General features: G+C 38.9%; 3 protein-coding genes across 6 annotated transcripts in view; 1 reads left to right on the top strand and 2 right to left on the bottom strand.

Moving 5' to 3' along the window:
- Positions 1–195: 195 nt before the first annotated feature.
- Positions 196–8,696, bottom strand: LOC146482234 (pseudouridylate synthase 7 homolog). The gene is made up of 6 exons (XM_085107516.1): positions 8,059–8,696; positions 6,189–6,694; positions 5,004–5,308; positions 4,408–4,483; positions 3,058–3,313; positions 196–1,802 (listed from the first exon to the last, which is right to left on the bottom strand). Exons 1-6 carry the CDS (start codon positions 8,694–8,696, stop codon positions 1,550–1,552), a joined length of 2,034 nt encoding a protein of 677 aa, XP_084963642.1. The 3' UTR covers positions 196–1,549.
- An 83-nt stretch (positions 8,697–8,779) lies between these two features.
- Positions 8,780–14,389, top strand: LOC146482233 (quinone oxidoreductase PIG3-like). Its single transcript, XM_085107542.1, has 5 exons — positions 8,780–9,132; positions 10,661–10,692; positions 11,475–11,819; positions 13,169–13,365; positions 14,167–14,389. The coding sequence occupies exons 1-5, from the start codon at positions 8,819–8,821 to the stop codon at positions 14,377–14,379; spliced, it is 1,101 nt and encodes a 366-aa protein (XP_084963668.1). The 5' UTR covers positions 8,780–8,818; the 3' UTR covers positions 14,380–14,389.
- Positions 14,390–16,940: 2,551 nt separating this feature from the next.
- The window catches only part of LOC146482232 (UBX domain-containing protein 11-like), a 15,801-nt gene continuing 6,161 nt past the window's right edge, over positions 16,941–26,580 (bottom strand). For all 4 annotated transcript variants that reach the window (XM_085107518.1, XM_085107519.1, XM_085107520.1 and 1 more), the window contains 12 exons: positions 25,333–25,387; positions 24,769–24,842; positions 24,226–24,355; positions 23,667–23,806; positions 22,750–22,839; positions 22,270–22,347; positions 21,541–21,667; positions 20,278–20,384; positions 19,233–19,297; positions 19,059–19,137; positions 18,007–18,074; positions 16,941–17,110 (listed from right to left, as the gene is read on the bottom strand). In XM_085107518.1, the coding sequence (XP_084963644.1) occupies positions 16,978–17,110; positions 18,007–18,074; positions 19,059–19,137; positions 19,233–19,297; positions 20,278–20,384; positions 21,541–21,667; positions 22,270–22,347; positions 22,750–22,839; positions 23,667–23,806; positions 24,226–24,355; positions 24,769–24,842; positions 25,333–25,387 (1,146 nt within the window). In that variant the 3' untranslated portion in view covers positions 16,941–16,977. The remainder of the gene's footprint in view (positions 17,111–18,006; positions 18,075–19,058; positions 19,138–19,232; positions 19,298–20,277; positions 20,385–21,540; positions 21,668–22,269; positions 22,348–22,749; positions 22,840–23,666; positions 23,807–24,225; positions 24,356–24,768; positions 24,843–25,332; positions 25,388–26,580) is intronic.

Here is a 26,580-nt window from a genome sequence, read left to right as displayed (position 1 = left end):
TTCTTGTTACCGTTAGCAGCAGACAATGTTTAGATATGATTGGTGGCAAAATTAAAAACGGCTTAGAACGTGGTTTTGTTAAACACCGTCTAAATTGTCTTTTAATAACTGAACCCACATGTTCAACCAAATTTCAAAATGTCAAACCCCCAATTCCCCACCCCCCCCCCCCCAAAGAAAAAAAGGTTGAGAAAGTTGACGAGATAAGAGAAAATTTCTATTTCGAGCCTACACTTTCACAACAAGTTGCCAACACTTGTTACCCCATTAAGACGCGCCAAATGAATAATCAACACGAGTTTGTAAACTTGTTGCGTGAAGGTGCCTTTAAATGGCGTAAGCTCCTCGCCTGCTGATCAAAACAAACCAATAAGACTTCAGGGAATTACTCTGAATTCATGTGAATTCCGGCTTTTGCTAACGCCTTTGGGTCTTAAAATCGTAACCCCGTCTCATGTAAGTTATGTTTTTTGTTTTTGTTTTTGTTTTAACGAAAATTTAAGAAAACTTGTGAGATTCTTTACATTGGCGCCTACAAAGAGGTAATGGGTTTGAGAGCCCGGGTGCCTGTTGAACATGGAAACGTATGAGACTTGTACTTTAAGGTTATACTCCAAACTGTGTTACACTGGAAAGGTGCCACAAGGTATGAAAGCTTAGTTTTCCGACTGGTACTTGTTATTCAAACCATTTCGCAGGAATTAACTTGATCTAAAACATGTACAAACAATTGTAAAATGTATTAAAAATACAACTGCAATATTATGTCAGACTTAGATCTTTTTAACACGTAGTCGAGGTCCAACTTAACTCCTTAGCTCGAATGTCTATGTTGTGGTTTAAAATTTTTCAAACCAGTTTAATTTTTATTTTCCTTTGCGCAGTATTCATTACCAAAATCAGAGGCAGGGAAGTAAAAATCAAACTGGTTTGAAAATGTTTAAAACCCAAAACATTTTCAACCACAACATGTACATCATATTGAGATTGATTAAACAATTCACGGACCATGTTAGGACAAAAGCTGCATAAGTTTTTTCAGTCGGCCTTTCTGTTACTGATTTCAAAAGGCGAAAGTTATATGTGGTATACACTTTAACATCAGACGCTAGTGTTACGACTCTAATGTCGACTTCCCCTCGGGTTGTCAAGGTGATCTCCAAAGGTCGTTCTAGCTGCAGACTGATTTTTTGTTGGCATCTTTGCAAACTCAGCGATCAGCTAAAGAGCCAACAACCCACTTTTACAAGGGAAATTTATCGGGCATGCGGCACGTTACCTCTAAGTTTTATTCGTTTTCTGTTATGCAGAACACTCAACGACAACAGGAAACGAAGAAAACAAAACGAATACAATGTGACTGAAGAACCAAGACAATCAGGCAGTTTATCAAACAGCAAAGCAATGGGTCATTTGGTTACGAAATGTGGTTAACAATCAAAATCCAATCGCTTTTGAATGTTGTATCATGTACTGGTTTCACAGTTCACAACTGAGATAAAATAAACCTTCTTCAGACCAGAGAGTGCAAAACACACGTGACCAGGCCTTAGTCTTGGTTGAGAGAAGCCTGGTAAGCTGATGACGTGTCACACCTCAAAACCTCTCGTAGAGCCATTGTAGCGTACGTTGATGTGGGCAATGTAAACTCCAATTGTAGTGCCCAGTACTTCCCGTCTGGCATGGACTGTGGTTCCTGGGCGCCCTTGAGCCGGGCCATGTCGGTCAGGGCCAGCGGTTCTTTCACGTCGTTGTAACGAAGCCAACGCCAGTTCATTAGGCTGGGTTTGACGATTAATTTCCTTTGAACAAAAATTAGTTAAATGTCAATAGGCCTTATCACGGTTTTCGACGCCTTTTTGACAAGTGGGCAAACGCGTCTTGAAATGACAGTGTTTGTATGGAAATCCGATGTCAAATAATTTTCATAAAACATCGCTTCTGAAAAATTCAGGAATTGGAAACTTTTAAATTGGAGGGATGTAGCTGTGCCAGAAAGCGTCCAGTCGTGTTTTGAACTTTTCATACATTTGTCTGTATAGCGAACCAGCCGTGAACTGCTACTAAAAATAGTTCGCGGGGAAAAAAAACAGGGAAATGTATGGAAAGTTCAAAACACGACTGGACGCTTTCTGGCACAGCTACATCCCTCCAATTTTTTTTTTCTTAAAATCCTTTTCCTGGTGCCAAAAGTTTGCAATTCATGAATTTTTCAGAAGCGATGTTTAATGGAAATTATTTGACATCGAATTGTCAAAATGGCGTCGAAAACCGTGATAAGGCCTATTCATGAATGCGCAATGCAGGATGAAAGTTTTGATCAAAGCGGCAAATGAATTTCTAAGCCCGCTGGCCAATTTAAATGCTACCATATTACGGAAACGACGAGTCCTTTGACATCGTGAGCGTCCAAGCCAGCAAACGGAAGTCTACTTTTCTCTTTATTGACAAACTTGTGTTCTTTGCCAGGAATGGCAAAACACCTGTTTCGAGCTCTGGTGTTTGACATGGTGACCAACCGACTGATCGACCGATTTTACTTTTCTTGCCAAATGATCTGGGTTCACACATACCAATTCTTCAGCCTTGAACCCCTACCACCTTCCCACCCATCCACACACCCCAAGAAAGGGTATGTCTTAAGTCTTAGGTACTCAAGAAAGTTTTTTTATGGGCAGGCTCCACCCCGAGGTCCCCCCTACCTTTTATTTTCCATTTTTGACAGGAAAGGTGACCCTTTCATACATTTCCATAGGAAATGGTACCTTTCACATACCTACAGTAGAAACACTCTTACTACCTTTTTCTGTTTGGGTCTGTTCCGTTCGAGATACTTTGAAACCCCCTTTAAAATACCTAAATGACACTTTTCCCGACTCTTTTCTATACTTCAGCTCGTGAAGTCCCTACCCTTTTATATACCTCCAGCCTGAAAAAGGTACTCCTTTCGGGCGGAGCCCCCCTTCCCCCACCGTATAGTCTATTATAGGGAGTACCCCACCCCCCCCCCCCCCGGCCACACACATGTAGGCCTTAGTATGCTATTGCTAAACTCACCGATAAGCACCAGACAGAGCATAATCCTTCACTTTACGCCGCATGTTGGAAATATCAAGACCATCGTCAGCCATGATTTGTTTGTAGTGATCTTTCATGTCGTTTTCAGGGTAACCAACATCGTACCCAGGAAGTGGAAGAACAATGTCATGGATTGTGTACTGTCCACTTTTGATGTGTTCTTCAGTTAGAACGGTTACTGGCGTCCGGCTTGGCTCGGAAATGAACTCCACAACACCTTCCACTTGGGATGTGTCTGTGAAATACATACATAAAACCACTATCTGAGCTTGCTTTGGGTAATTCTCTTGGTACATACCTGTATTTCTGGTTTTTGACGGAGAGGACGACTTGGACAACTGCTAAAACAGTGTTACTGACAAGTAAATGTGCTGCTACAACAACGACTACTAAGTTTATTGGTTAATGCAGTGCAACTTCTACTCAAAAAGCCATGCTACAAAGTTTGCGATTTTGTTCATAGATTTTAGTTCACAGATTACAATAACGCCATATGTATTTCCAAAGCTTGACTTTAAAATAATAGAACTTGGACTCTTTCTGGAAGTATACCAACTTAATCCAAAATACAGTGGAACCCCGCCTTACGGCCACTTTTTTAGCCGCACGGCAAAACGACCATACATTTTCTTGTAAAAAAAAAAACCCTCGTTAAAACGGCCAATTTTTTTGGCCCTTTGGTGACCGTATTAACGGGGTTCCACTGTACCTCCACCTACTGTACCGGCAATTATAAATGAAATGACAAAGCAAAACAGTTTCTATTACAGTGTAATTTATAATTTTATTGTTCTGTAGATGCATTCTTGAGAGTTGGGGACCCTGAGTAGGCACGGAAGGTGTGATTGACATTTCTGTACATTCTTCAAGGCCGTCTGTCTACTTCCAGATACATGTATAAAAATTATGTGCTTGTGATCAATGGCTCTCATGTTTTTCCAGACTGCTGCTCACAGGGTGTTGACCATTGTAATGTGGCTACTGTAACGCACTTTGAGACATCTGAAGACTTTTAATTACTACATGTAATTGATGCTGTATATGCATGGCTAGCCTCCCTCGTAGATGCTCTTTTGGCTTGTGTCACAACATTTCCTCGGGAGGGAAAATTGCGTCACGAGCTGAAAGAGCATCTTCGAGGGAGGCTTATGCATGCCGGCCTTTTGTCAGATTAACTTCTACATCTTGTGCGCTTTCCAGCTTACTCAAAGCATTTGACAGTAAACACTACAGAATGATGTGTACAATTGTCCAGTACCTGGGCCAAAGTTCCCAGCAAATTCACTTTGATTCATTGTTGTTTTAGAGCATCATAAAAGCAAAACCCACCTGTGCTAATGGCACAGCCAGCTGAAGATTTTGATGTAACAACTAGGTCTCCCTTGATAGGCTGCAGTCCATACTCCTGCCAAACCATAAACAGATCATTTCTTTTTGATTGAGTGATTTACTCAACCTTTATTCAAAAGTTTACAGTCCTGTAATTGGCCCATCATGCAAAGCATAGACAAGGGGCAGATCCAGAAAATTCCAGAAAGAGAATGTTGATGAAATTGTGGTGAGAGCACAAGAGCCACCCCTCCCCCTCCATCACAATGAAATATTCACATTCGTGGAGATTCTGCTTTAGAGCATTCATGGAGCTTTTTGATAAAAGTTAGGAAAAAAGTTAAGTTAAGGCTTCCGTAGACAGACTAAAGAGGAATTTTTTAAAACGATTGATTGCATACATGTAATACCATTTGAAAGATGGTTACAAAAACTTTTAATATATACAAGAAAAAGGGGGACAAGCGGCCCCCTCGCCTCACCCCCCTAAATCCGCCCCTGTTGATTTAAAACTTCATTAAAGTTGTGAATACATACTGTAAAAACTGTTAAGTGTAGCAGAGATAAAAACTGAGTCTCAATCATCAACAAAATACCTTGATGCGCCTTGACGCCATGGAGTTCCACACATAGCTCTGATAAGCATGGACGTACATGAGCCTTGTGTTCCTAGAGATGCCCTGTAAGGCATTCACCAGGCCTGATGATCCATGTCTTATGAGACCCTGAAGGAGATCACTCTCAATGCACTTCTGTTTGGGCATCTTCCGCAGAGTCTCTTTAGCATTCTTTGTGTCCTTCCAGCACTGACGAGCAGCTGTCAGGTCATCTGGTTCACCATCGCGTGGATTAAGAAGCAAGTCTATTGCTTCTGACCAGTTACTAAGAAGTAATGCACGACCTGTAATGTTGAATCAGAATAAATTTGGTTGGCTGTTTGTTGGATTTTCTCTGTTTTCTAAGCTTTTAGGGGTCTAGTTTCATAGTGATCCCACAAACTGGGACCAGCAGTTCAATAATCTTCTTAGTAAAGCAGGGAGGCGTATGCACATACATGTATTAAGAGTGTGCAAGAAGTAATTAGTTATAGTTTAGACTCCCTACATTACCTCTTTCATAGCCTGATTACATCTCTTTTTACTTAAGGTATTTCAGTATGGGGTACTGCTACTTATGATAAGCATCTTTCTAGAATTGATAGGTTCCAGCTGAAAAGAGCAGTTCGATTTGGCTTCCTTAAAGAAGTTACGCCTGTAGCATGCCAGATTAGGACCATACATTTTAAATGCTGTTTCATTAATAGATGTCTTAACTATATTTAATTTTCATAGATTCTCCATAAGGTTTTATCATGTAAATTAATTTTGTCTTTTTCAGGTGTTATTTGAAACATCTGTTTTTGGAATCAATAAAGAGCTTTTAATTATTATCATTATCATTATCATGATTGTTATTATTATTGTTATTGTTACTGTTATTGTTATTGTTATTATTCTAGAGTTTTCCCTCTCCACAAAAGCCAATTTCCTGTAAATCTCATGTATGAAAATAACCCTTTTATACCCATGTTCAATACGCTAACTCAAGCATCTCAGCATCTGAATAGGCTCCCAAGTAAGGCACATGGCAAAAAGGACATGTCCACCATGTAGATCAAATTTACAGCATGTATATTTTTTTCAATAATTTAGGAAACCATTTAAGCTATTTAACCCTAAATTCACTCCAACACACAGCTATAGTAAAACAACTTTTTTGCATTTAGCAATAAAAAAACACACCTATTTTGTGTGTGGGAACTGACGTCGTTCCAAACCTCTGTAGACCAAAGTAGTTAATGAATCCATTGACTTTCAGTGAATCTAAGCCCTCTTCAATCTTGTCATGTTCGCCAGTAACATTGCGAAGTGTGACGACAAAATGGTTCCCAGACAGAGAACCAAGTTTCAAAGGCTCTTTGCAGTATTTAAAGTTGCCAACACACAGATTTCTAAGGCTGGCATTCAGACCCTGCAACGTTTCTGCTTGTACTCTGTAAACAGAGACCCATTGTGTGGTGACTGCCCTACGGTCCTTTGTTCCAGCGTAACCAAAAATGCCTGTTTTGATCTTGAGAAGTTTGCTTAACAAACTGATTGCATCCATAGTGTCTTTGTTTTCCTTGTAAAGGACAAACCAGCAATAATCGGCAAGCTCTGATGGCCACCGGGTGTTTCTCCTTTTGTCACTGGAGTCTTTCTTATGGAAAACTCTGACTGCTTTCTGGTTACCAACATCAACTGTGTCACTGTCTAAAATGATTAAAAAGGAATAAATGGTTATAACCAGTTTCTATGTTATTTCATAGTTCAAAATGTTACATGTACATGTATTATAACTACTATATTAATATAGATTAAATTTTGTCAAACATGATTAGTCATTAGATTTCTCTATCAGCTGATTCTCTAATCACAGTTTTAAGAGTGAAGGGGCATTGTTAGGTACATGTACATGTACACTGTATGGTTTACAGTGGGTTCATCACAATGTAGGTATGTAGATACGAATTTCTACAGCAGCTAGCAGCTAGATAAGCCCCCTTCTTCCAATAAGCACCCTCTCCCCTTTCTACCCCTCTCTTGTAACCATATTTTTGAATAAAGTTGAAGTTGTAAAGCTCACAATAAAAATATCTTAATGTCTAAAACTGTCTCTAATAAGGATGCAGTCTTGCATGAGTGTTTGTTAATAAGCATCCCCTTTCCAATAGGCACTTCCTATTCTCTTGTACATGTATACCTACACTGAAAAGTCTGTCAACTCCATAAGCCCCCCTTTATAGTAATTTAAAAACAATATTATGGCATTGAAGCTAGCTGACTGAATGAAAAATAAAGACTTTTCTAAAATCTATTCACTTTTTTTCTTGTTACTTTGTGTTCTTGTCCTCTAGATAAGCGTACACTCTCAAATATCTAATTGTCAAAAACAAAAGTAGGTACCCCATCTCCAGAGTACTCATTCTCAAGGATGGGAATACATGTAGGCAATATGGAACAAAGTTTCTTGTATAAGGAAACAACATACACGTACACTGTACACTGAACAGTGAGTGCATGCTGACTGTAGTATGTGGCTATATCTGTATTAAGGAGAACTTTTCACACCTTTATACACCCGATTGCAAAAACCTTGACACCTAAAAAGCATAAACCGTGAACGATGAGACCCAATGGCTTTATGGGTATAAGTGTATGAAATTTATTTGCATAATATTCTATTCTTGTGCGACGGTTGATCATCAAAGTTAGTTGCATGTGGTGAATGATGAAACTGCCCATGCTTTCCTTTAACTTAAGTGTCATGTTGATCAACAAGGGCCAATTTTTAAACACTACACTCAAATCCGTTGGGTCTCATCGTTCATGGTTTATGCTTTTTAGGTGTCAACGTTTTTGCAATTGAGTTTATGTACAGGGATCATGAATTCCTCAGTTGGCAAGATTTTGGCACAGCCCCATACATTAATTATGTATACATTTTGCGACTCAAACTCTATTCATGCTTGTCATTTTTGGAAGAGTGGTGCATATATAATTAATGTGGGGGGCTGTGCAAAAAATAATATTTCCCTTCAGTTTATCCCAAACATACAATAGAAAAAAAAACTTGCCTAAAATAGAGAAGTTTTCCCTGATCGCACGGTGAACCAATCTTCTATGATCCTTGTTATCATCCGGGGATAAAGTCACCGACTTTTTCTTCTCCTTATCATCGACGACTTCCTGTATTTTCTCCTTCTCCTCTGCACTCAGAAGGTCAAGGTGAAATTCTTTGCTCTTCTCGTTCTGAGGGACTGAAACATCCGTTAAGCGCACAAGGTTCCCTTGAAGATCGCGTTCACTTACAATAAAATCCGTGTACCTCTGTTTTAAAACGCCACGGAATCCCGGGAGATTGCTTACGAATTCAACAATTCCTACATCCTTTTCAGACGCACTCACAGATTTCAAAATACCAGGTTTGCCACTAGAAGATTTAGTAACTGGTGTATCCTTGTCTTCTCGCGGGATTTCTTCTAGTTCTATCTTTTCATCACGTTTCACGTGTTGATTTGTGCGAGTCAAACTTGAACTTTCTTCAACTTTATATTCACAATTTTCGCTCTGAATACCTCCAGAAATATCAAAATTAGTTTCTTCGGTTTTTAAAGTTTCTTCAACGCACTGGAGTTTCGCTTCCGTTGATTCAAAAGATATTCTCGGTCGTTTCGAATCTGGTTCAAACTCCACTACTTCGTCCGCCATCTTGGAACTTGCGCCCGCAAATCAAATGCAACCTCAAGTTCAAAGAAGTAAACGCTTCAAGTATCTGTATCCAAATGTATCATGAACTCGCCTCAGGCCTCCCTCGACGGAAAAAATACGAAATGCTCCTCGAAGTATTCGTTCTTTGTTTCGTGCCATTTATTTTCAATATCGCTTCAGTCTATGGAAATTCCAACATGAAAGCAGTTCTATATAAGCCCGGTGGTGTAGAGAATCTAAGTATAGGCACAGTAGCTAAACCATCTGCGGGAAAAACGCAAGTGCTGATCAAAACACATTACACGGCTCTGAATCGAGCGGACACCCTACAACGGCGAGGCCTGTACCCTCCCCCACCGGGGGAATCAGACATCCTCGGCCTGGAAGTTGCTGGCCTGATAGAGGAAGTTGGTGTCGAATGTGTTGGCCTATGGAAGTAAGTTCTCCGAAGTAGTTAAAAAAACGTTTGGATGGCAAACGGGAGGGAGGGGTGGGATGGGGGGAGGAGGGGTGAGGCATGATCAAATCCAGGAAGGGGGTGAGCAGTGGTGGATCCAGACCCTTGAGGTAATTGGGGGGGCTGGCTCTTAAATACTTGATATACTTGTCTTTGTGAAACATAATATCCCGCAGTTTTTGGATGAAGTGTATACACCCCCCCCCCCCCCCTCCCATTACCTCCTCTTGAGCCACCTTTAAAATTGCAACTTCATTTTAGTCTACCCCTCCGCTGATGTAGCTAAAGACCAGCTATGGTATATAGCAGTCAAAATGTCATGATCTACACCTATGCTACACAATAGCATTATTTTGATACAAACTTCGTTTTGATCTATCATTTCAAACCATAATGACTAACACCTTTCACGACATTCCAGTTAACAAAGTCAATAAATTACCTTGAGGCTTTGAGAACAGTATGCTGTTCCTTAATTCTTTATGGGTGAAAATTAAATGGTTGATGAATTGATTGACTGACTGAGGACTGAGTGATCGATAAATAATGCAGCCTAAGTAAGTAAGCACATTAATTAGACCTTAATTATACCTATTAATTATACCTTATGCCATACTTAAATCTCTTAGGTATTCTTACACTTGAAAACATTTACAAATTTAAGGTGGCCCTTTTCACACATAAAATTATTAACATTTACTACTAATATTCCTAACATTTTAAAAGGAACCCTAACTCTTGCCTCTAAAGTTCATAGCTACAACACTAGATTTGTATCAAACCTTCATTTTCATCGGCCGAGGATAATGAATAACTACGGAGCTGCCACATTAGCATTTGCAGGGTCAAAAAGTTGGGAAAAAACTCCCTCTAAATTAAAAAAGCTCTCATATAATAGCTTCTACAAGCAGTACAAATTGTACCTTTTAAATGCCCAATGATTATTGGGTATTTGAAAGGTATTGCCCTCACTATTAATTATCATTCCAATTGCTTTTTTATGTAAAAATTGTAGTATGTTTCTATTATTGCACTTTTATTATTCTTTACTTTTTTGCTCTATTTAGTTGCACGTTATACGCCAGCCGCACGTTGCAGTGACCAACTCGAAAGCCTAAGCTCCTTTGGTCACTGCGCACATTTTACTGTTCACATTTATGTAATTTAATGCTGTCTTTATGTTACTTTTCTTATGTATTGTAATTTCCTTTTGTTGTAAACTATTGAAATAGTGCATAATTATAAAAACCTTAAAACCTTTTATTTGCTTTGCTACTCTAGGGAATAGTCTCTTTTAGAAGTGGTCATATTCACGCTGGCATAAATATTTACTTCCAAAAAGACAAAGGATTGATTCTCCTGAGAAAATCACATGGTTTGTAATGGGCCAATTAGCATATAGAGGGAATAAGGTCTATTACCCAAATTTGTGGATGAACTGGAGGCAATATGTTCTCATAACAATTAGGATTTATTGTTGTTCATTGTTTTAATTGTTTTTTTACAGGAAAGGTGATAGAGTTATGTCTTTATTAGGAGGTAAGCAGTATGCCTTTTCACTGCTTCCATCTTCAGTTACATGTAGTTCCTTGCAATGCAACCAAGCGTTAAATCACCTTGAACCCATGAAAGGTCCCTTTATTTTGTGAGCTCAGACTGTTGAGATGAAAGAAAATCAATTTCTTTTGTTTTTGAAGGGCCACAAAGTCCAAATCTGAGATTTTTTGAAAGCCAAGTTACAACAGTACTAGATAAGATTCTGTTTGCTGAAATTTTCAATCTGCAACTTAACTCATCAGCAAAAGAATCGATAGATCAAACTTTCTCGGTTTGTTCATACATTGGTGAAAACGATGACATCTCAAGTATTTGCTTAAATTGACACATTGAGTACCATTTAGGGGATAGCATAGGGGTGAGAGGGGCTTGAATCTTCCATCAATGGGACTTGTTCTTTTCCCGGGTTCAGGATTTGGTCTCAGTTTTCTCTCTTTCTCTGTTGGCATTTTTCAGTTTTCCTCCATCTCAATGGAAAAGTAAACATTTCTAAATCTCAACTGGTTAGAGTGACCCTTGGTAAGCAAAGTGGACCGATTTTTTTTCCATACAAGGGAACCAATAGACTCGATCCTCGGGTGTGAACATGGGCTCATTTTTTCGAACAGTGGCTGGTAATCAAGCCTAGGGAACCAGGGTCTCCCCTAAATTTGCTACAGCACTATCAGGAAGTTGTCAAAAAGTTGCAAAAATGAATTCAAATTTTATCATAATAGTGGCATTAGCAAAACATGCAGCACTATAACCTCATTTTTAACGTTCAGGAGGAGGTTATGCAGAATATGTTGCTGTTGAAGAAGCCCTTGTGATGCCTGTACCCAACTCCTACAAACTCTCTGATGCTGCAGCCATTCCAGAAGTCTGGCTGACAGCATATCAACTGTTGCACTTCCTTGGCAAAGTCAGGAGTGGTGAGGTAGTATTGATTCATGCTGGAGGCAGTGGTGTTGGTACAGCACTGGTACAGCTGTCTCGCCTCGCTGGAGCAAGGCCTTTTGTGACTGCAGGTTCAGAGGAGAAGATCAAGATGGCTGAATCACTTGGAGCTGAAGGAGGCTTTAACTACAAAACAGGAAACTTCTCTAGTTGGGTGGAAAGTGTCACTTATGGTACTTTTTGTTGTTTTTGTGTTTTACAAAATTTATGGTAAAGGGCTGGGAGCGTAAAAGTTGTTATGTCTACCGATTCTTCATTTCGCTCACAAGGTCCCGGAATTTTTTATTTGGTCTTCAAGTTAATCAATTAAAAGAACATCGCTTTGCGTTTTTTCGCTTCCAAGCATCGATTGTTAAAAAAAAAACCAACAACAACAACAACGAAACAAGCAAACATTAAACACAGAGCGATGTTCTCGACTAAATTCAAATTTCATGTGCAAAAAGTAGAAGCGGCGTCTACTTTCCGGCTGCAACATGAAAATTTGTTGCGCGCGGAGGTAGTAACACAGGCAACAAACAATCGCAACTTGCAATGCAACATTTGTTTCGCGGCAAGTTTTAACTGTTGCAAGAAAATGTTACCCGTGTTATTTGGACTTTATGCGCTCAGTTATTTATGTGTGGGTGCGAATCACCAGCTATAATTTCAGTATCCAGCCCAACAAGAAACTCTATAAAACAATGTAATCATGATCACAATCTTAACAACCGAATAAAGAGTTTTTTTCTTTAACTACAGATAGCAGAAACTTTAAACAGAAGGCAATTTCGCGCGCGCACGGTCTGCTCGTTTCGCTATCCCGGCGAGACACTTAGCGATTTTATACGCCGATCGCGACGAATTTGATGGCCATCGAAAATCGCATACTTGGCGATTTTTTTCGCCGATCGCGGCGATGTGGCAGTTTTGAAAATTCATGTGATAAAATCGCCCAACCTGACGGGTTGACTTTACTGGCAATTCGCAGTTATGACCGTAGAAAATCGCGGGAACGGGCACACTTGGCGAATGCTGGCAAATGTAATCGTCGACATCTGACATGCCAGATATCGGCGATTTTATACGGCGATAGCGGCGATCGACGAAAATCGCAATCGCTCCATCGGTCACACCTGGCGATTTTCGCGGATCGCGGCGATCGGCGTATAAAATCACCAAGTGTGTCGCCAGCTTTAAGAAAAATAGGGGACTGCTTTAAGATATAGTCTAGACTTGAACTGAAGGCAAATATCTTTCAAAGCCTAAAATGTCAGCGATGTGGACGAATGACAATTCAATGCACTTTCGTATCCAAAACAACAGAAAATGTCACATTCTCGATATGTGCAAACGTTGATTTCATACTATTAAAAACAAGCTGAGGACATTTACAGAACAAATTTTAGACTCATGAAAACTGTATGCAGAGTACATTTCCGAAACCCAACAGAAACTTCAGATTTTGAATCCAAAAACTAGTGAAACATCCACTCAAGTCTTCCCTAAGTTAATGCCAGTTTACTTTTTTTGTCCTTTTTAGGCCAGGGCGCAAATGTGATCCTCGACTGTGTTGGCAGTTCATTTTGGGAACAGAACATCAAGAGCCTAGCTCTCGATGGTCGCTGGATCCTGTATGGACTGTTAGGGGGAGGGAGTGTCACAGGTGACCTACTCAGGGATGTACTTAGGAAGAGAGCTTCTCTTATAGGAACGACTTTGAGGAGTAGATCACTTGCTGTAAGTTACTATTTAGTATTCTCCAACTCTTGTGAGACTTCGTGCACGCGAACAAGGTTTCCTTGACAATAATAGTTCTTAAAATTTATTTTTTCGTGTGCACGTATAGAGGGGAATCAGTTCTCGGTGATGAATTCTCGTTGATTAGCTTTATTTCTTGTTGTGAACTACTGACATGCTTCCTGCCAGGGTTGCCCTGTTGAATACGACGGAGCTTTTTGCACAAAAGCAGGTTTTCGTCCACAAGTTTCTTTGACCATTTTTACTTGTTCATGTGCAAAGGAAGCCTTTCCTCTCAGCAGATATTTAGTTTACAAGGTGGAAACTTGCCTTTCACACGTGTACTCCGCCCCACGGGTTTGATATGAAAGGCGTGGCATCCCTTAAAGAAAAACTGCCTGTTAAATCCTCAAACTTTGGGTATGACCAGTAGTCAAATGATTGTTCTCCCTGTGAGAAAATCACGTGATATATTCTTCTAGGAGTGTGTAAGAGCATTTTTGCGTATGACAACGTAGTTTAATTTCAGCAAAGTTTTGACGACTCCTGTCATGACATTAGGAATACTTCAGAAGTATTTGTGTTTGAATAGTTATATAGTTAAATTGATACGCACGGTGTATTTTACAGTAAAAACAATTTCGGTGCACATTTCACGTACCAAACGCTGTAAGAGGGACTTGCATATACGGTAATTCAATCGACAACTCTAGCAATTGCAAGTTTTGCTCATATTATTGCTCATATTATAGTGCGTTTTGAAAGCTAACAAATTCGTGTTCTGTTTGCATTAATTTACAGTATAAAGGAGAATTAGTACATGAATTCACAGAAAGCATTGTCCCGCAGTTTGCAAATGGAAAGCTCAAGACAGTGGTGGATTCTGTTTTTACTCTGGATCAAATCCAACTCGCGCACAAGAGAATGGAATCAAATGAGAATATTGGAAAAATCATTATTCAAGTTGCAGCTAAAGACGATGAAAAAACTGATGGGATCAAATCAGAACTCTAGTCTTTTATTTTATTTTAATTTTATTTTTATTTATAAACTTCGCCAGAGGAGAAAAAAAACAAAATGAAAAACCTCTGACAGGAGAGAACTCACAGAACGATATGTTCCAATAACGAGACCCCTTGTATAAATAAAATCACATCATAATAATTAAGTATTGACAAATAATTAACAACACATCTTAACTAATAATACAGGTAACGATCTGCTTTGATGACATTTTATGCAGACACTTTTGAACGTTTGAGGTACTGCGGGATCGTACACATTTAAAGTCAAATCTAGGTAGTATGCCCTCAAATTAGTTTTAAATACATCTATAGATTTTGTATTGTCCCTCAAGAAGTCTGGAAGTGTGTTAAATGCTCTTGAGTAAAAACAGTTCTGGAACGTGACAGTCTTAGCTTTAGGTATATCTAGTAATATACTCTTAGTTGGAGCAGACAGAACGCCTTGTAACTCTAATAGGTTGAAATATCTTAAAATAGGTGTCAGAACTATTAACAATAGATTTATAAGTGTAGACTAGATCCAAGTATTCATGCCAATAGCACAGAGGGATAAGGCCTGTGAGTGTTAGTCTGTTTTTATACGAGATACCAGTCCTGTAGGGTAGTGAGAGTATATATTTAGTTGCACGTCGTTGTATTCTCTCGATAATTTCGATCAGTTTGACTGACTGCGGGGCCCATACTTGTGAACTGTACGAGAGGTTGCTCATCACTAAGGCTGTATACAGTGCTTTGCGAGCAGATTGATTTTTGACCTCAAGTGTCGACCTACGAATAAAACCCAGCATCCTATTAGCGTTAGAGGCAGCCGCTAGTACTTGACTGTTCCATTTCACAAAGTTGGTTATTAGAATGGACTAACGGGACGTTCGATTGACCCTATTCCGGAATAGAAATACATACAATGACGACGAGAAATCCCTCATAAGAGATTTTTGGTGTTACTGGATTATAAATGCCTCTTAAAGTATCGTGCATGAGCGAATGATAGCAGAAATGGCAGCAGCTATTCCACATATTCTTATTCCAGAATACGGTCAATCGAACGCAACCTAACAACTGACTCAACACTGTCTAAAAGCGTGGTTTGTTTACACAGACGCTCGCGCCAGTCTCTTGGCGGTTCATAAAATAGCGGGTTCACCGCCAAGAGACTCGCGCAATAACAAACAAAGAACAAGCGAGCCCGCTTGCAGGGTAACATTGAGGTAAAAGGTTTCTTTTTTTTTTTTTCATGTTTGTACAAGATAAATTAATACATGGACGAAAAAGACTACAGTCTACTGGTTCTTAGTAAATCCTTACGTTATTATTTACATAGGGTATCTCAGAAGACGATTTTAGTTCAGTTCCTGTGGGCTTTTAAAAAAATCGCTCAATAAAGTTGTCGTTAAAAGATCTTGTTACACTCTCACGATAAAAGTAAAATGAAGGCATTGATCGAGCTTTTTCGTAATCAAAATGCAAAAGGTTCCTACTTACTTGGTAATGATTCTTACTTATGAAATATTTAAATCGCCCGGAATATCCCTTGATACTTAGCCGACGAGGCTGAAGTGAGGTGAAGTTTAGTTTATTCACATTTTCAACATTTACAATAGGCCGAGTTGGCTAAAATCAGGGGATATTCCGCAAGATTGAGCAGGATAATTGTTTTATAATTTAACACATTGAAAAGAAAGCACAGGTTTATAGCAGAAAAGCTGGAGACGATCTTTAATTTTCCAATTTTTCTCCCCGACGCATGTAATGACGTATATTTAACAATTATCCTGCGAAATCGCGCTAAATATCACCTGATACTTAGCCGACGAGGCCGTAGGCCGAGTTGGCCAAAATCAGAAGATATTGCGCAAGATTGAGCAGGATAATTGTTTTATTATTCAACACATTGATAACAAAGCGCAGTTTTATTGCAGAAAAGCTGTAGACGATTTTTACTTTGCCATTTTTCTCCACGATACACAAAATTACGTATATCGCAGAATATGTGTTGATTACGGACAGCGAATATTCAGTGCATCATGACCATATTTGGGCAGTGTTACAAAATGTTGGAAAATAAAGCAGGATATCTGTTGACAATGTCTGTTGACTACGGACAACGAATAACAGTGCACCTTGACCATATCTGGGCACTGTTGCAACATGTTGGAAAGTAAAGTGAAATATTTTGGGAAAGAATGCCGTGGTGCTTAACGTACGCAACATTTTGTACATGTACCCCAATTGTCACACTCCCATCCCTGCATATTTGCTGTTTTGTACAATGCTAAATTAAAATAACAAAGTTATTAGCGTTTGACCGTTTCAAATTGGCATCTTTAGTTTAAGATGAAGCAGATTTACACCTAAATAATATAATACAACTGTGTGCTTTTCTATGTGTTCTCAAATGGACTTGTAACTGTTTTGGAACATGATTCAATGGAGTACAGTGAACGTCCAAAGTAACGAATCCCTGGAACATAAATTAATATATCGAACGAGTCCTATTAAATAAACTCCTGTCACGACGATGCTACTGTGCCACGTCTAAACCATCTTGGCTTTTTCTTTTCTTTTTTTTATAATAGATTAGCAGGTACTACGTTTTCTTGGAAAGAAGGTGCAAGGTTGCATTAGGTACTAAACCACACTCTTGTAGTGTTGCACTTGGATTATCGTAAACTTTGTTGGGAAAGGACGTTTTCATGTCATAAGGAGGGGCATCTTTAGGCCTACAGAAAAGACATAAAAACAAGTGTAACAACCACAATTTACAACAACTGTCAAAATTCCCGCGCGCTGATTGGCTCATTGTCTATGAGTACAGACAATAAAAATGACGTCAGATGTAACGCGCGCGCTGAAAATAAAGCCAATTCCGCTCCGCAGTTTTCTATGGACTATACTCTTACAGACCATGAAATGACGGCATAAAATGTCCAAAATTTGGCGGTGAAACTTGAGTTTTGAACATTTTTTTACGTCCTTTTATGGTCTATAAGACTATAGACCATAGAAAACTGCCGTCGATTTGTTAATTAGCGCATTTAAATAACGTTTAATTGAACTGTAGAGGGTAGCCTTCCATGCAGTCGTTTTAATTTTAGGGGAGAGAGTAACATGACTCCCCTACAATCGACTGCGTTGTAGGCTACTATAGAAGTATGCATACACCAGACAATTAAGTTTGTGACAGTCATTTACTTCAGAATTCACTAAAGGAGTTTTAAAACTTTATCAGAACAAACACTGAATATGAGAGAATGACGTATTATTCAGTGAGTGACGCAGGCATACTCGGGAAAAAAGAAATCCGAGTGCTCCTATCAGGAGTCGAACTTAACACCTATCTTCCACACACTGGATATATTGGGAATAAACAGTGCATCCCGATCTACAGAGTAACACAGATTTTTGATTCCTGGCTTCCAGATTGTATTGGAATTTTGGAGATACCCTTTCCTCCACCACGGACTCAAAGGCTAGTTATGTGAGACTATCACTTACCAACGTGGGGAAAACATTTTGAATTAATGTCTTTTTACCACATTATATCGTGCTTAATTTTCATGTCTGTAGCACGTCGTGTGCTACTGGAATACTATTTCATCTATATACGGTAACATACCTTGCAGCGTCTATGTGACTTCTGACATCTCCTATAGTGTCTGTGAACTTCATTTTCAATATGTATGTCTAAATAGACGAATACGTGTACAATAAGTTGTTAATGGGACATCATAAAATGCACGTAAATGGTACAGCTCGATTTTCAAATTTGAAACAACAAAAATGGATCAGAACTCAACAAAGAGAAATATGTGGTCCCAGTGACAAAACTAATCTGGTCTTAGATAAAGTGTGTTTCATGTAATATATCAAACATGAGAAGGTGTGTTTCATCAGATATCCAAACACTGAGAAGTAGGTTGAAAAAAACGAGGCGCAGCCGAGTTTTTTTAAACGGCTTCGAGGTGTTTGGATAACTGATGAAACACACTTTCGAGTGCTTGATATGGCTTCTCAAATGATCAATAATTCTTGGAGAAATTCAAGGCTAAAGTTAGCAAAATTTTATGGTAATTAGGATCACATATCCAAACCACGGTCACGGTAGTGATTTTCTTTGTTTTCTCTTGATGAATTATTAATGAGTTTGAGAACAAATATCCAAACACCTCGAAGCCGTTTAAAAAAAACCTGGCTGCGCCTCGTTTTTTCAACCTACTTCTCAATGTTTGAATATCTGATGAAACACATTTTCTCGTGTTTAAACAGGAAGTTCCGGTATAAAAAGGCCCTGGCCTGGCCATTCTCACCTTCAGTTGTCAATCAACCATCAGAGCGTAAACAACTGACAAACCAGATGTGTCCATTTCTTCGGCTTTTAGCGATAAAATTGGCTTAGTTTTCAGAAGAACCCTCGTTAAACAAATTAGAACTTTATATCTTTTATTGCTGTGGTAATATTTTAAAATTTTGAGGCATATTTTTCAGAGGACGCTTGAGTCAACAACTTGCCACGACTGAACAGCATCTAAATTTGCATCTCACGCCCACAAAGGTGTGAAATGAAAGAGGGGCTTGCCCTTTTATAGCAGAACTTCTTTTTTAATATAATATATTAAACACGAGATGGCTATTAATGAACAGAATGTACCACCTCAAATTTTCAATTACCATTTCTCCTGTTTCAGATTTTATCCTCAGAGTAGAAACTTGAGTTGTACCGGACTGTGGCCTTGGACCATCAGCACTCCTGCAAACAAACAACGGGAAGAAAAATAAAGAATGACTCAATTAAGTACCAGACCATGAAGTTGATTTTCAAGAATAACCAAACTCAACACTCACCTTGACTTTATATCTTGGAGAGCAGGTGTCTCAAGAACTTTGACATCTGAATGCCCTGCCCCACCCTGTTGACAATAACAAGGGCGTTATCGATACACTAGTAATGTTAGTAGGGTTTGTAAAAGATCAGAGTTGAAAGACGCAGCAAAGCATCGGTACGGCTTGGGGAAGGTCATGGGTTTTCACTCCCATTTGGCACTTGGAATTAACTAGTTCCATGGTCCTGACAAATGAATTCATTAATACTATATACACGAGCAGGCTTAAAAGACATGAACTCGAGTTCTGCTTATCGAAGACAGAGCTTGTTGGATCAACTGGTTAACACGATGAAGGAGCAATCTGTAGGGAATAATGAGTACAAAATAGAAAGTCGTAGAAGAAACGCTAACTGCGTCCATCTGTTGCATAGCACCAGCCATTTTCGAAATGAGTTTGTGTATTCCCTCCTACGGAAAAAAAAAACCCTCAAGGAGAGCACGGAGGTCCTATCCCTGCTAAGTGCAGGAATGGATTGACCCCAACAATTACCTCTCAGAGAATGACATTGTACGCATTGCCCAAGACCGAGCCAGTTGAAGACGCCTTACAGTCGACTGTTCCTCAACTGACCGATGATGATGATGATGATGATGACGATGATCACTCGATAAGGCTCAAGATCATTGGGTTCAGAAAATGTAAATGTCAAATGATTATTATTATCCATAACAGTTTGTCGGATGATGAAATTGCCTGAACTGCTTTCGCAATCTCCCGAGCCAGAGGCTCACGATAGAATGCTTGACAAATAAATCCGGAACGAATTGGAATTTCAGGGAAATGTTGATTTTTGAGGAAAGGGGAAAACCGGAGTGCTCGGAGAAAAACCTCTCTAAGCAAGGACGAGAACCAACGCCAACTCAACCCACATATGACGCCGAGTCATACCGCCAATCAAATCAAACCCGAGCCACACTGGTGGGAGGCGAGTGCTCTCACCACTGCACCATCCGTGCTCCCCAAAATTTAGATACTTTAAAAATAAAGCCCAAAATTTACAAACCTTGATAACATTAGCAACTCCAGATCTGACATCTATAATTTTACCCTCCTTAATTACTGACTGTGGAAGACGGGATAGAAATTGATCCACGGATTGTTGCTTCTGTCCTGGAAAAAAATCAAACAACCAAAGCAATTTGCACTTTTTGCGGAGTGTTTATTAACACGGTAAAGTAATTTTCAACCAGAATAAACCTGTTTAATGAATGCAATCTCCGTGCACTGGCAAAGTGTAAACAAAACTGAACACAACTGAGTTTGGAAAACCGAACGGCGATTGCAAATGGTGTGTACGATACCTTTTGATCTCATAATATTACATCCAATTCAGGAAATTTAGTACAGTTCTATACTTGAGGAAAACTTTGTTTCTTTAACCTGCCATATTGCATTAATTCTCGACGAAATTAAAATGGAAACAATACCCTAGAGCAAAAACACTGTCCAATATAACCGACAAGTGAAGGAAAACGTTTTAATCCTCAGTTGACTCTGTAAAGATGCCCTACACTCGAGACACCAAATAAACCTGTGTCGCTAAGAACAGTCTCTTAAATCAAACAATTACTTTTCAAAGGGTATAACGCCTACTTAACCCTTTAAGCCCTAACAGTGATCAGGATCCAATTTCTCCTTTTTCCTTCTCCTGAGGTCAAGAGGATTAAGAATATAATCACCCAAGGTCGGAATTTTGTTTTATTTTAAGGACGTCTCCCCAGTACTTTTATAAGAAAAGTATGGGGAGAAGGTATGAAAATTTGTTCTTTGATAATAGGGGTTAAAGGCTTAATCAAAATAAACATCTGAGAAACGAAACGCATTTTTTTCACCAATAAAAAACACCTTAAATTTATTTAATTTTGGGGGAAAAGTTTTGTAAAACCAATTTGTAACCTATTTTTGGGAGGCAAAGTGCGCCCGAGAGTGAAGAAGCAGGAACAGGTCAACACTAAATAAACTACAGATACCCCTGGGTTTAGATCATTGACTGTGTTATACAGCTATTTCAATTAACGTTGTCGGATCAAAGCTTAAAGCTTAAAGACATTTTTAAAGAGGCTGCCACCTCATCCATTTGATATCCTAACATTTCTTTCATCCAAATGGCTCGCCATCGTATATCTTCACCGGACGGACGAGGCATAGTTGATTTTGATGAACTTATTCATAAAAACATCCACAGAATCTTGGGGTCTGGTCTTATAGCTTTATACTTTGATCCGTTAACGTTAATTGAAATAGCTGCATACGGAATGAAACAAACCGGGTAGTTGGGTTTCCACTTTATGGTTCTTAGTATCGCTCTCTTCATCAATCAGCGACTGTCCTGCACCGGGGAACAACAAGGCCGTCCGCCTGTCTTCAAACACCACATCTCTTTTGTCTTGAACCTGTGTGTTTATGGAGGAAACTGCATCTGTATTACATTTTACCCACGAAAGCATGCGAATATACAAGATAGTCAATGTATCTTTGCGGGTTGTCGAGCAACTGAACTACATCCGACTGAAAGGGGTAGCTCAACCAAGGGTTTGGTACGGCCTCAGTGGCTCTTTAAAGTCCCCAAATTGGACACAGGACAGGAATTTCTACGTGGCTCCCCGAGCTTGACGAGGTTGACGGCTAACCAATTGCAGATGACAAATCAAAGGCAGCACCTTCTCCTCTGTTATTTTAAGACTCTGACTGTTGGTCCGGCCGAGGTTCAAACCCGTGACCTCCGGCCGCAAAGCAGCCCAGTGGTCTACCAACTGAGCTAACCGGGCGATTAGTTCTCAAGCACTGGCAGGTTAATTACAAACAAGTTCAAACTATAATCTTGAAATAATGAGTTCAAAAACGTAATCACAAAAACGCCATTGCTGCATTTGTACCTGCAGTGATTTCCTACGTGTTTGCCAAGCTGTGAAGCGCTGGAGATAAGTTACGGTACATAACGTTTATGCGCCTGTCGTACTTGTAGGGTTTGCAAGTTGGGAATGTCGGTACCTACCTCAAAAGGGATGCCATCGGGATATCTGCTTTGTAATTCACTAGGAAAGAATCCATCCATGATATCTTGCATGCATTGCTGACAGTAATAAAACACGAAAATCAACATAACAAATTATTCAGCTGTGTTGTAATGCGATGGCGCTGCAGTAGTAAAAACTACATCCGAAGCTTGGAGGCTCAAGTTCTCTCGCGACAGTTGCATAAACCTCAGTCGTTAAATCTGGAATTAGGTCGCGGGCATTCATTTGACCGTCAAGTTTACCTATCTCTTTAATTTGAGAAAGCAAAAACAGTTCAAGGGCTACTGAAAACTTTTTCAAACAGTTCGGGCACGATGCATCCGAAGTATTGTTTGAACACAAACGCCTATCGTTTGTAAACCAAGTACACTCATCTTAATTTAGGTAGCTTCTTACTTCTTGAAGTTCGGGCACCAGTTGATCAACTTGTTCATCGTACAGCATTCTAAACCGCTCACCTGAGTAACTGGATCTGAATATGGTCTGAAGGGTCCTCCAAACATCAATATACCATTTGAGTAAAGACACAACGGCACAGGATCACGAACCTACACACAACAAACAATTATTGAACAATTATTATTTAAGGAAGTTTGTGTTTATAAGGGCGAGTAGTTTAGGTCTTTAAATGGGCCAGTCGTGATCAACATGTCCGTCTGTTAATCCAGCTGCAACTTGGACTGTTTATTTATTGAGTATTCTATTTCTTTTCTTTACAAAAAAGAAAAAAAAGATAGTTTGAACGAAATATCGTCTTATAATTATTGCCAGATTTTTATTGCTAGTTTACTTTCTTTATATTAACTTAAACTAAAAATGTTCAATAAACATAATTTACCACATTATTTTACCAAATTAATGTATACTATGTAGATGATCAACAAAACATGTAGATGATGTTACCATCATGCTTTCATTAATAGTTCTGCGCTATTTCACTTTATGTACTTTATGTTTTCAATAACATGGTTCTTAACCTTTTAAAACTTAGGTTCACGACTTGTTTCTGAGAAATACTGTAACTTCGTACGGGCTGAAAAATATTGGCCGTTATACCGGAGACTTCGTTTTAAAGGGGTTCGTTATGTGGGTGTTCTAATGTAAAGGAAATAAATATGGAGGGAGGAGGCGTGGTCAAGCGGTCTGGGCGCCCGGTTGAAGTCCTGTCCTTGGCCACGCTTGTAATTAACAGACTGGTTTGCCTCCTGCCAGTTTGGATTTTTAACCTGTTATGTTAACATTGGATTATTATTTTGTTTCCTGTTATTTCTGAGTGGAATGCCTGTAAACTAGCTTTGGGTAGCTAAGTGCATATCCACTACAAACAAAGCATTTGACATGTGGTTCATACAAATCTTTGCTCTGTATATTATACCTTCAGTCTAGCGCCATCTTTCGTTCTTGTCACATCACTACACCCCTCCCCAGCCAGGATATTTAGTTCCCGGATGTTCTTCAATACACGGTCAAAGTCCATTTTAAATTCACGCGTTGCATTCCCAACCAATGAAGAGTCTTAAATAAAGAAAGAAATTACAACATTATTTTACAGACTGAGTTCCTGTCTAGATCTTCATAGCCCTGAAAACTTTCAATAATATTACTTTACTGCTGTTTTAAAGGCCCACCTTCACCCAAGAGCCATTGCGGTCGTTTGTTTTTGTTTTGAAATGCTGTATTGTCCAAACGCGTGATCTTATTGGCTGTACGAACTCAAGCGGTTCATGCAGGTTTCCTCTACGACTCGTGCTGGAGGGAAAGAATATTCGTGATCGCTTATTGCTTTCTCACTCGACTCCAGCTAATAATAAAATGGGGCAGGGGGGGGGGGTTCATATATGAAAACTGTTCCACGGCGCGCAATACATCTTGGGTGAATGTGGGCCTTTAATAGTTTTTTGTAGTTTAACGCAGAACTACAATTATAATTTTACCTGGCTTCCAAACTCCCTGATGACTGCTGATAGAACTGTGATCTGAGGATGGGGATTCTTCTAAAATATCATAATCAGAATCAGTGGCATCATCTCCTACCCATACCATGCCGTAATCAGCCAAAAAATCCTGATGAGAAGAAAATTGCCAGTTAAAGGTTTAAGGCCTCAAAACGGGGGTGGCGGAGGGGACGGTTACTCAACAGAATTACATTTGGGTGGGGGTTGGGGGGGGGGGGGGGGGAGGTGTTCTTCCCGGAATTTAAAACACTTTCCATTATTCGTTTCGGCTCCGACATTGAATCGCGACGTTCGATATGAGCTCCCAGCGATCTACCGGGACGTTTTATCCTGGGGAAAATTTGAACATCGTCATCCAAAAAATTTCGAAGTCATTGAAGTATCCTGACTTTTTAAAACGTTTCCAGGGACTACCTGTTAAATTGCTAAACTTGGAAAGTGGAAGACTGTGATTTCACTGGACGCTTTAAACAACTAGGAAATTATATTCATTTAGAAGAAGGAGAATCAACCTGACATTACCTCCATCTGGAACACTTGAGTCTGTAGTCTCTTGCATTTCCTTTCTAACTCTGTTATCGTATCAGAATTATAACCTACAAAAATATCAAAGATGGATTAAGCAAGTAAAAATTGTAGTTACAATTTAAATAATGCAACTTTTACCAGCTAATATCAGATCTAATATTAAAAAAAGAAAATTACACATACAGTAATCTATTTTAAGTTTACAATATTAGACTATTTTAAGGATGTTGTTTTACGCAAATAGCAGTACAGAAGTTACTCAAGAATTACACATACTAATGATAATGATAACGATGACATGAGGTCGTCGAAACGTCATGTAACGTTTTTTTTTTCATTAATTTTCCTTTTAAAATGTTTCTCAAAATCGATCTTGATAAATAAAAATGGAAACATAAATTTAATAAATGCCATATGTTACTTTATAGCCTTAATACTCAAATCAAAATAAAATTATTAATTAAAAGTATTATCTCTTACATGTACCCAATTCAATTTATCTACTACTAACTGTAGCACAAACTGTACCCTATAATTTAACTTGCTTCAGTTTCTTACCTCTTGCTTTCCCCAACAGTTTGGCTTTCTCCTCCAATATGCGTATCTTCTTATCCTAAAATTGTCAGGACACGAAGACACTGTGAGATTGACCATTCAATCTAAGTATCATCAGTATTTTGTTAAATACTCAAGATGTAAAACAACTTTCTATATTTATATTGCCATATACAGAATGGTTTTATTACTATACTTTATTATAATACTGTAATTAGCTCAGAGACCCTCTCAGATGGGTCTAACAATTTGATTTAATTTTTAATTTACAAAATTATATACTGTAACAGAAAAGCAAATTAAATAAAATAATATTTAGGTCACATTACATGTATTTATTAAAGTAAATAATAAAACTACTTCATATACAAATTTAAATGATGAAATTAAATACATATCTCATATGCATGGTAATGCAGCTACATGTATCATATTACAATAATTTATTCACAAGGTGAAGTGAACAAAATTTTCTCTGGGATAATAGATCAGATTTTGTACAAATGTAGATTGTTCAATTGCGTTAAAAATAATACATTCATTAGTTTCACTATTAGGCAAATAAGCTGTAGCTACTTTGTGGATGAGTTGCCAATATTTAACAATTATTCGCTGAAGGCAAAGTAAATATTGGTGAATCGTCTCGGGGTCAATATTCACCAATATTTACTGAGCCTGAGGCGAATAATTGTTTTAGTAATTAATTACTCAGGTGATTATCAGAGAAAAACAAGTACCGTCCGAAAAATGTCGATTTTGTTTGTTTGTTTCAAATCGTCACGCGTCAATGAACAGAGACGCGCAGTCTGCCAATCACATGCTCAATCGAAATCACATGCGCAATCGACAAACTGCACACGGCCTCAACCAGAATGTCAGTATTCTTTAACTGCGAAGCACTGACTTCTGTGAATGAATGTTGGGTTTCTCCGACCCATTTACCAAAATAGATGGAGATGAACTAGGCTGTTTGGTGTAAAACTCGAGCTGGGATCACAAGTGTTAGCGATAGCATTTTATTGCACAATTTCTTGTTGACCTGATGGCTTCGCCGGTAAACCGACGTTTATAAATTGCCCTCGGAGATAAGCTGCTTCAGGTAGGAATTAAGTCATTTATTGGCTTCACTAAACAAGTACACAGTTGTCGCAGATGAAAATATTTTGTTGTGAGGCGGTGACTTTAGATGGTGGTCGAGAGCCGCTCAAACCGACAGCAAACAGTTTTCAGATTATAAAAACTGTTTTCTTT

Source organism: Pavona decussata, unplaced genomic scaffold (genome assembly GCF_977016875.1).
Source record: "Pavona decussata unplaced genomic scaffold, jaPavDecu1.1 SCAFFOLD_47, whole genome shotgun sequence".
NCBI lineage: Eukaryota > Metazoa > Cnidaria > Anthozoa > Scleractinia > Agariciidae > Pavona > Pavona decussata.
This window is presented reverse-complemented; position numbering and strand designations above follow the sequence as displayed.

Excerpts from the sequence above, each read along its gene's own strand:
- LOC146482234 (XM_085107516.1), bottom strand. The coding sequence starts at position 8,696 with ATGGCGGACGAAGTAGTGGAGTTTGAACCAGATTCGAAACGACCGAGA. Across the intron at positions 6,695-8,058 it reads AACTTCTCTATTTTAGGCAA|TGACACAGTTGATGTTGGTA; the intron begins GTTTTTTTTTCT and ends CATTTTAGACAG. Across the intron at positions 3,314-4,407 it reads TGGCTGTGCCATTAGCACAG|ACACATCCCAAGTGGAAGGT; the intron begins GTGGGTTTTGCT and ends TGTATTTCACAG.
- LOC146482233 (XM_085107542.1), top strand. The coding sequence starts at position 8,819 with ATGCTCCTCGAAGTATTCGTTCTTTGTTTCGTGCCATTTATTTTCAAT. Across the intron at positions 9,133-10,660 it reads GAATGTGTTGGCCTATGGAA|GAAAGGTGATAGAGTTATGT; the intron begins GTAAGTTCTCCG and ends GTTTTTTTACAG. Across the intron at positions 13,366-14,166 it reads TGAGGAGTAGATCACTTGCT|TATAAAGGAGAATTAGTACA; the intron begins GTAAGTTACTAT and ends ATTAATTTACAG.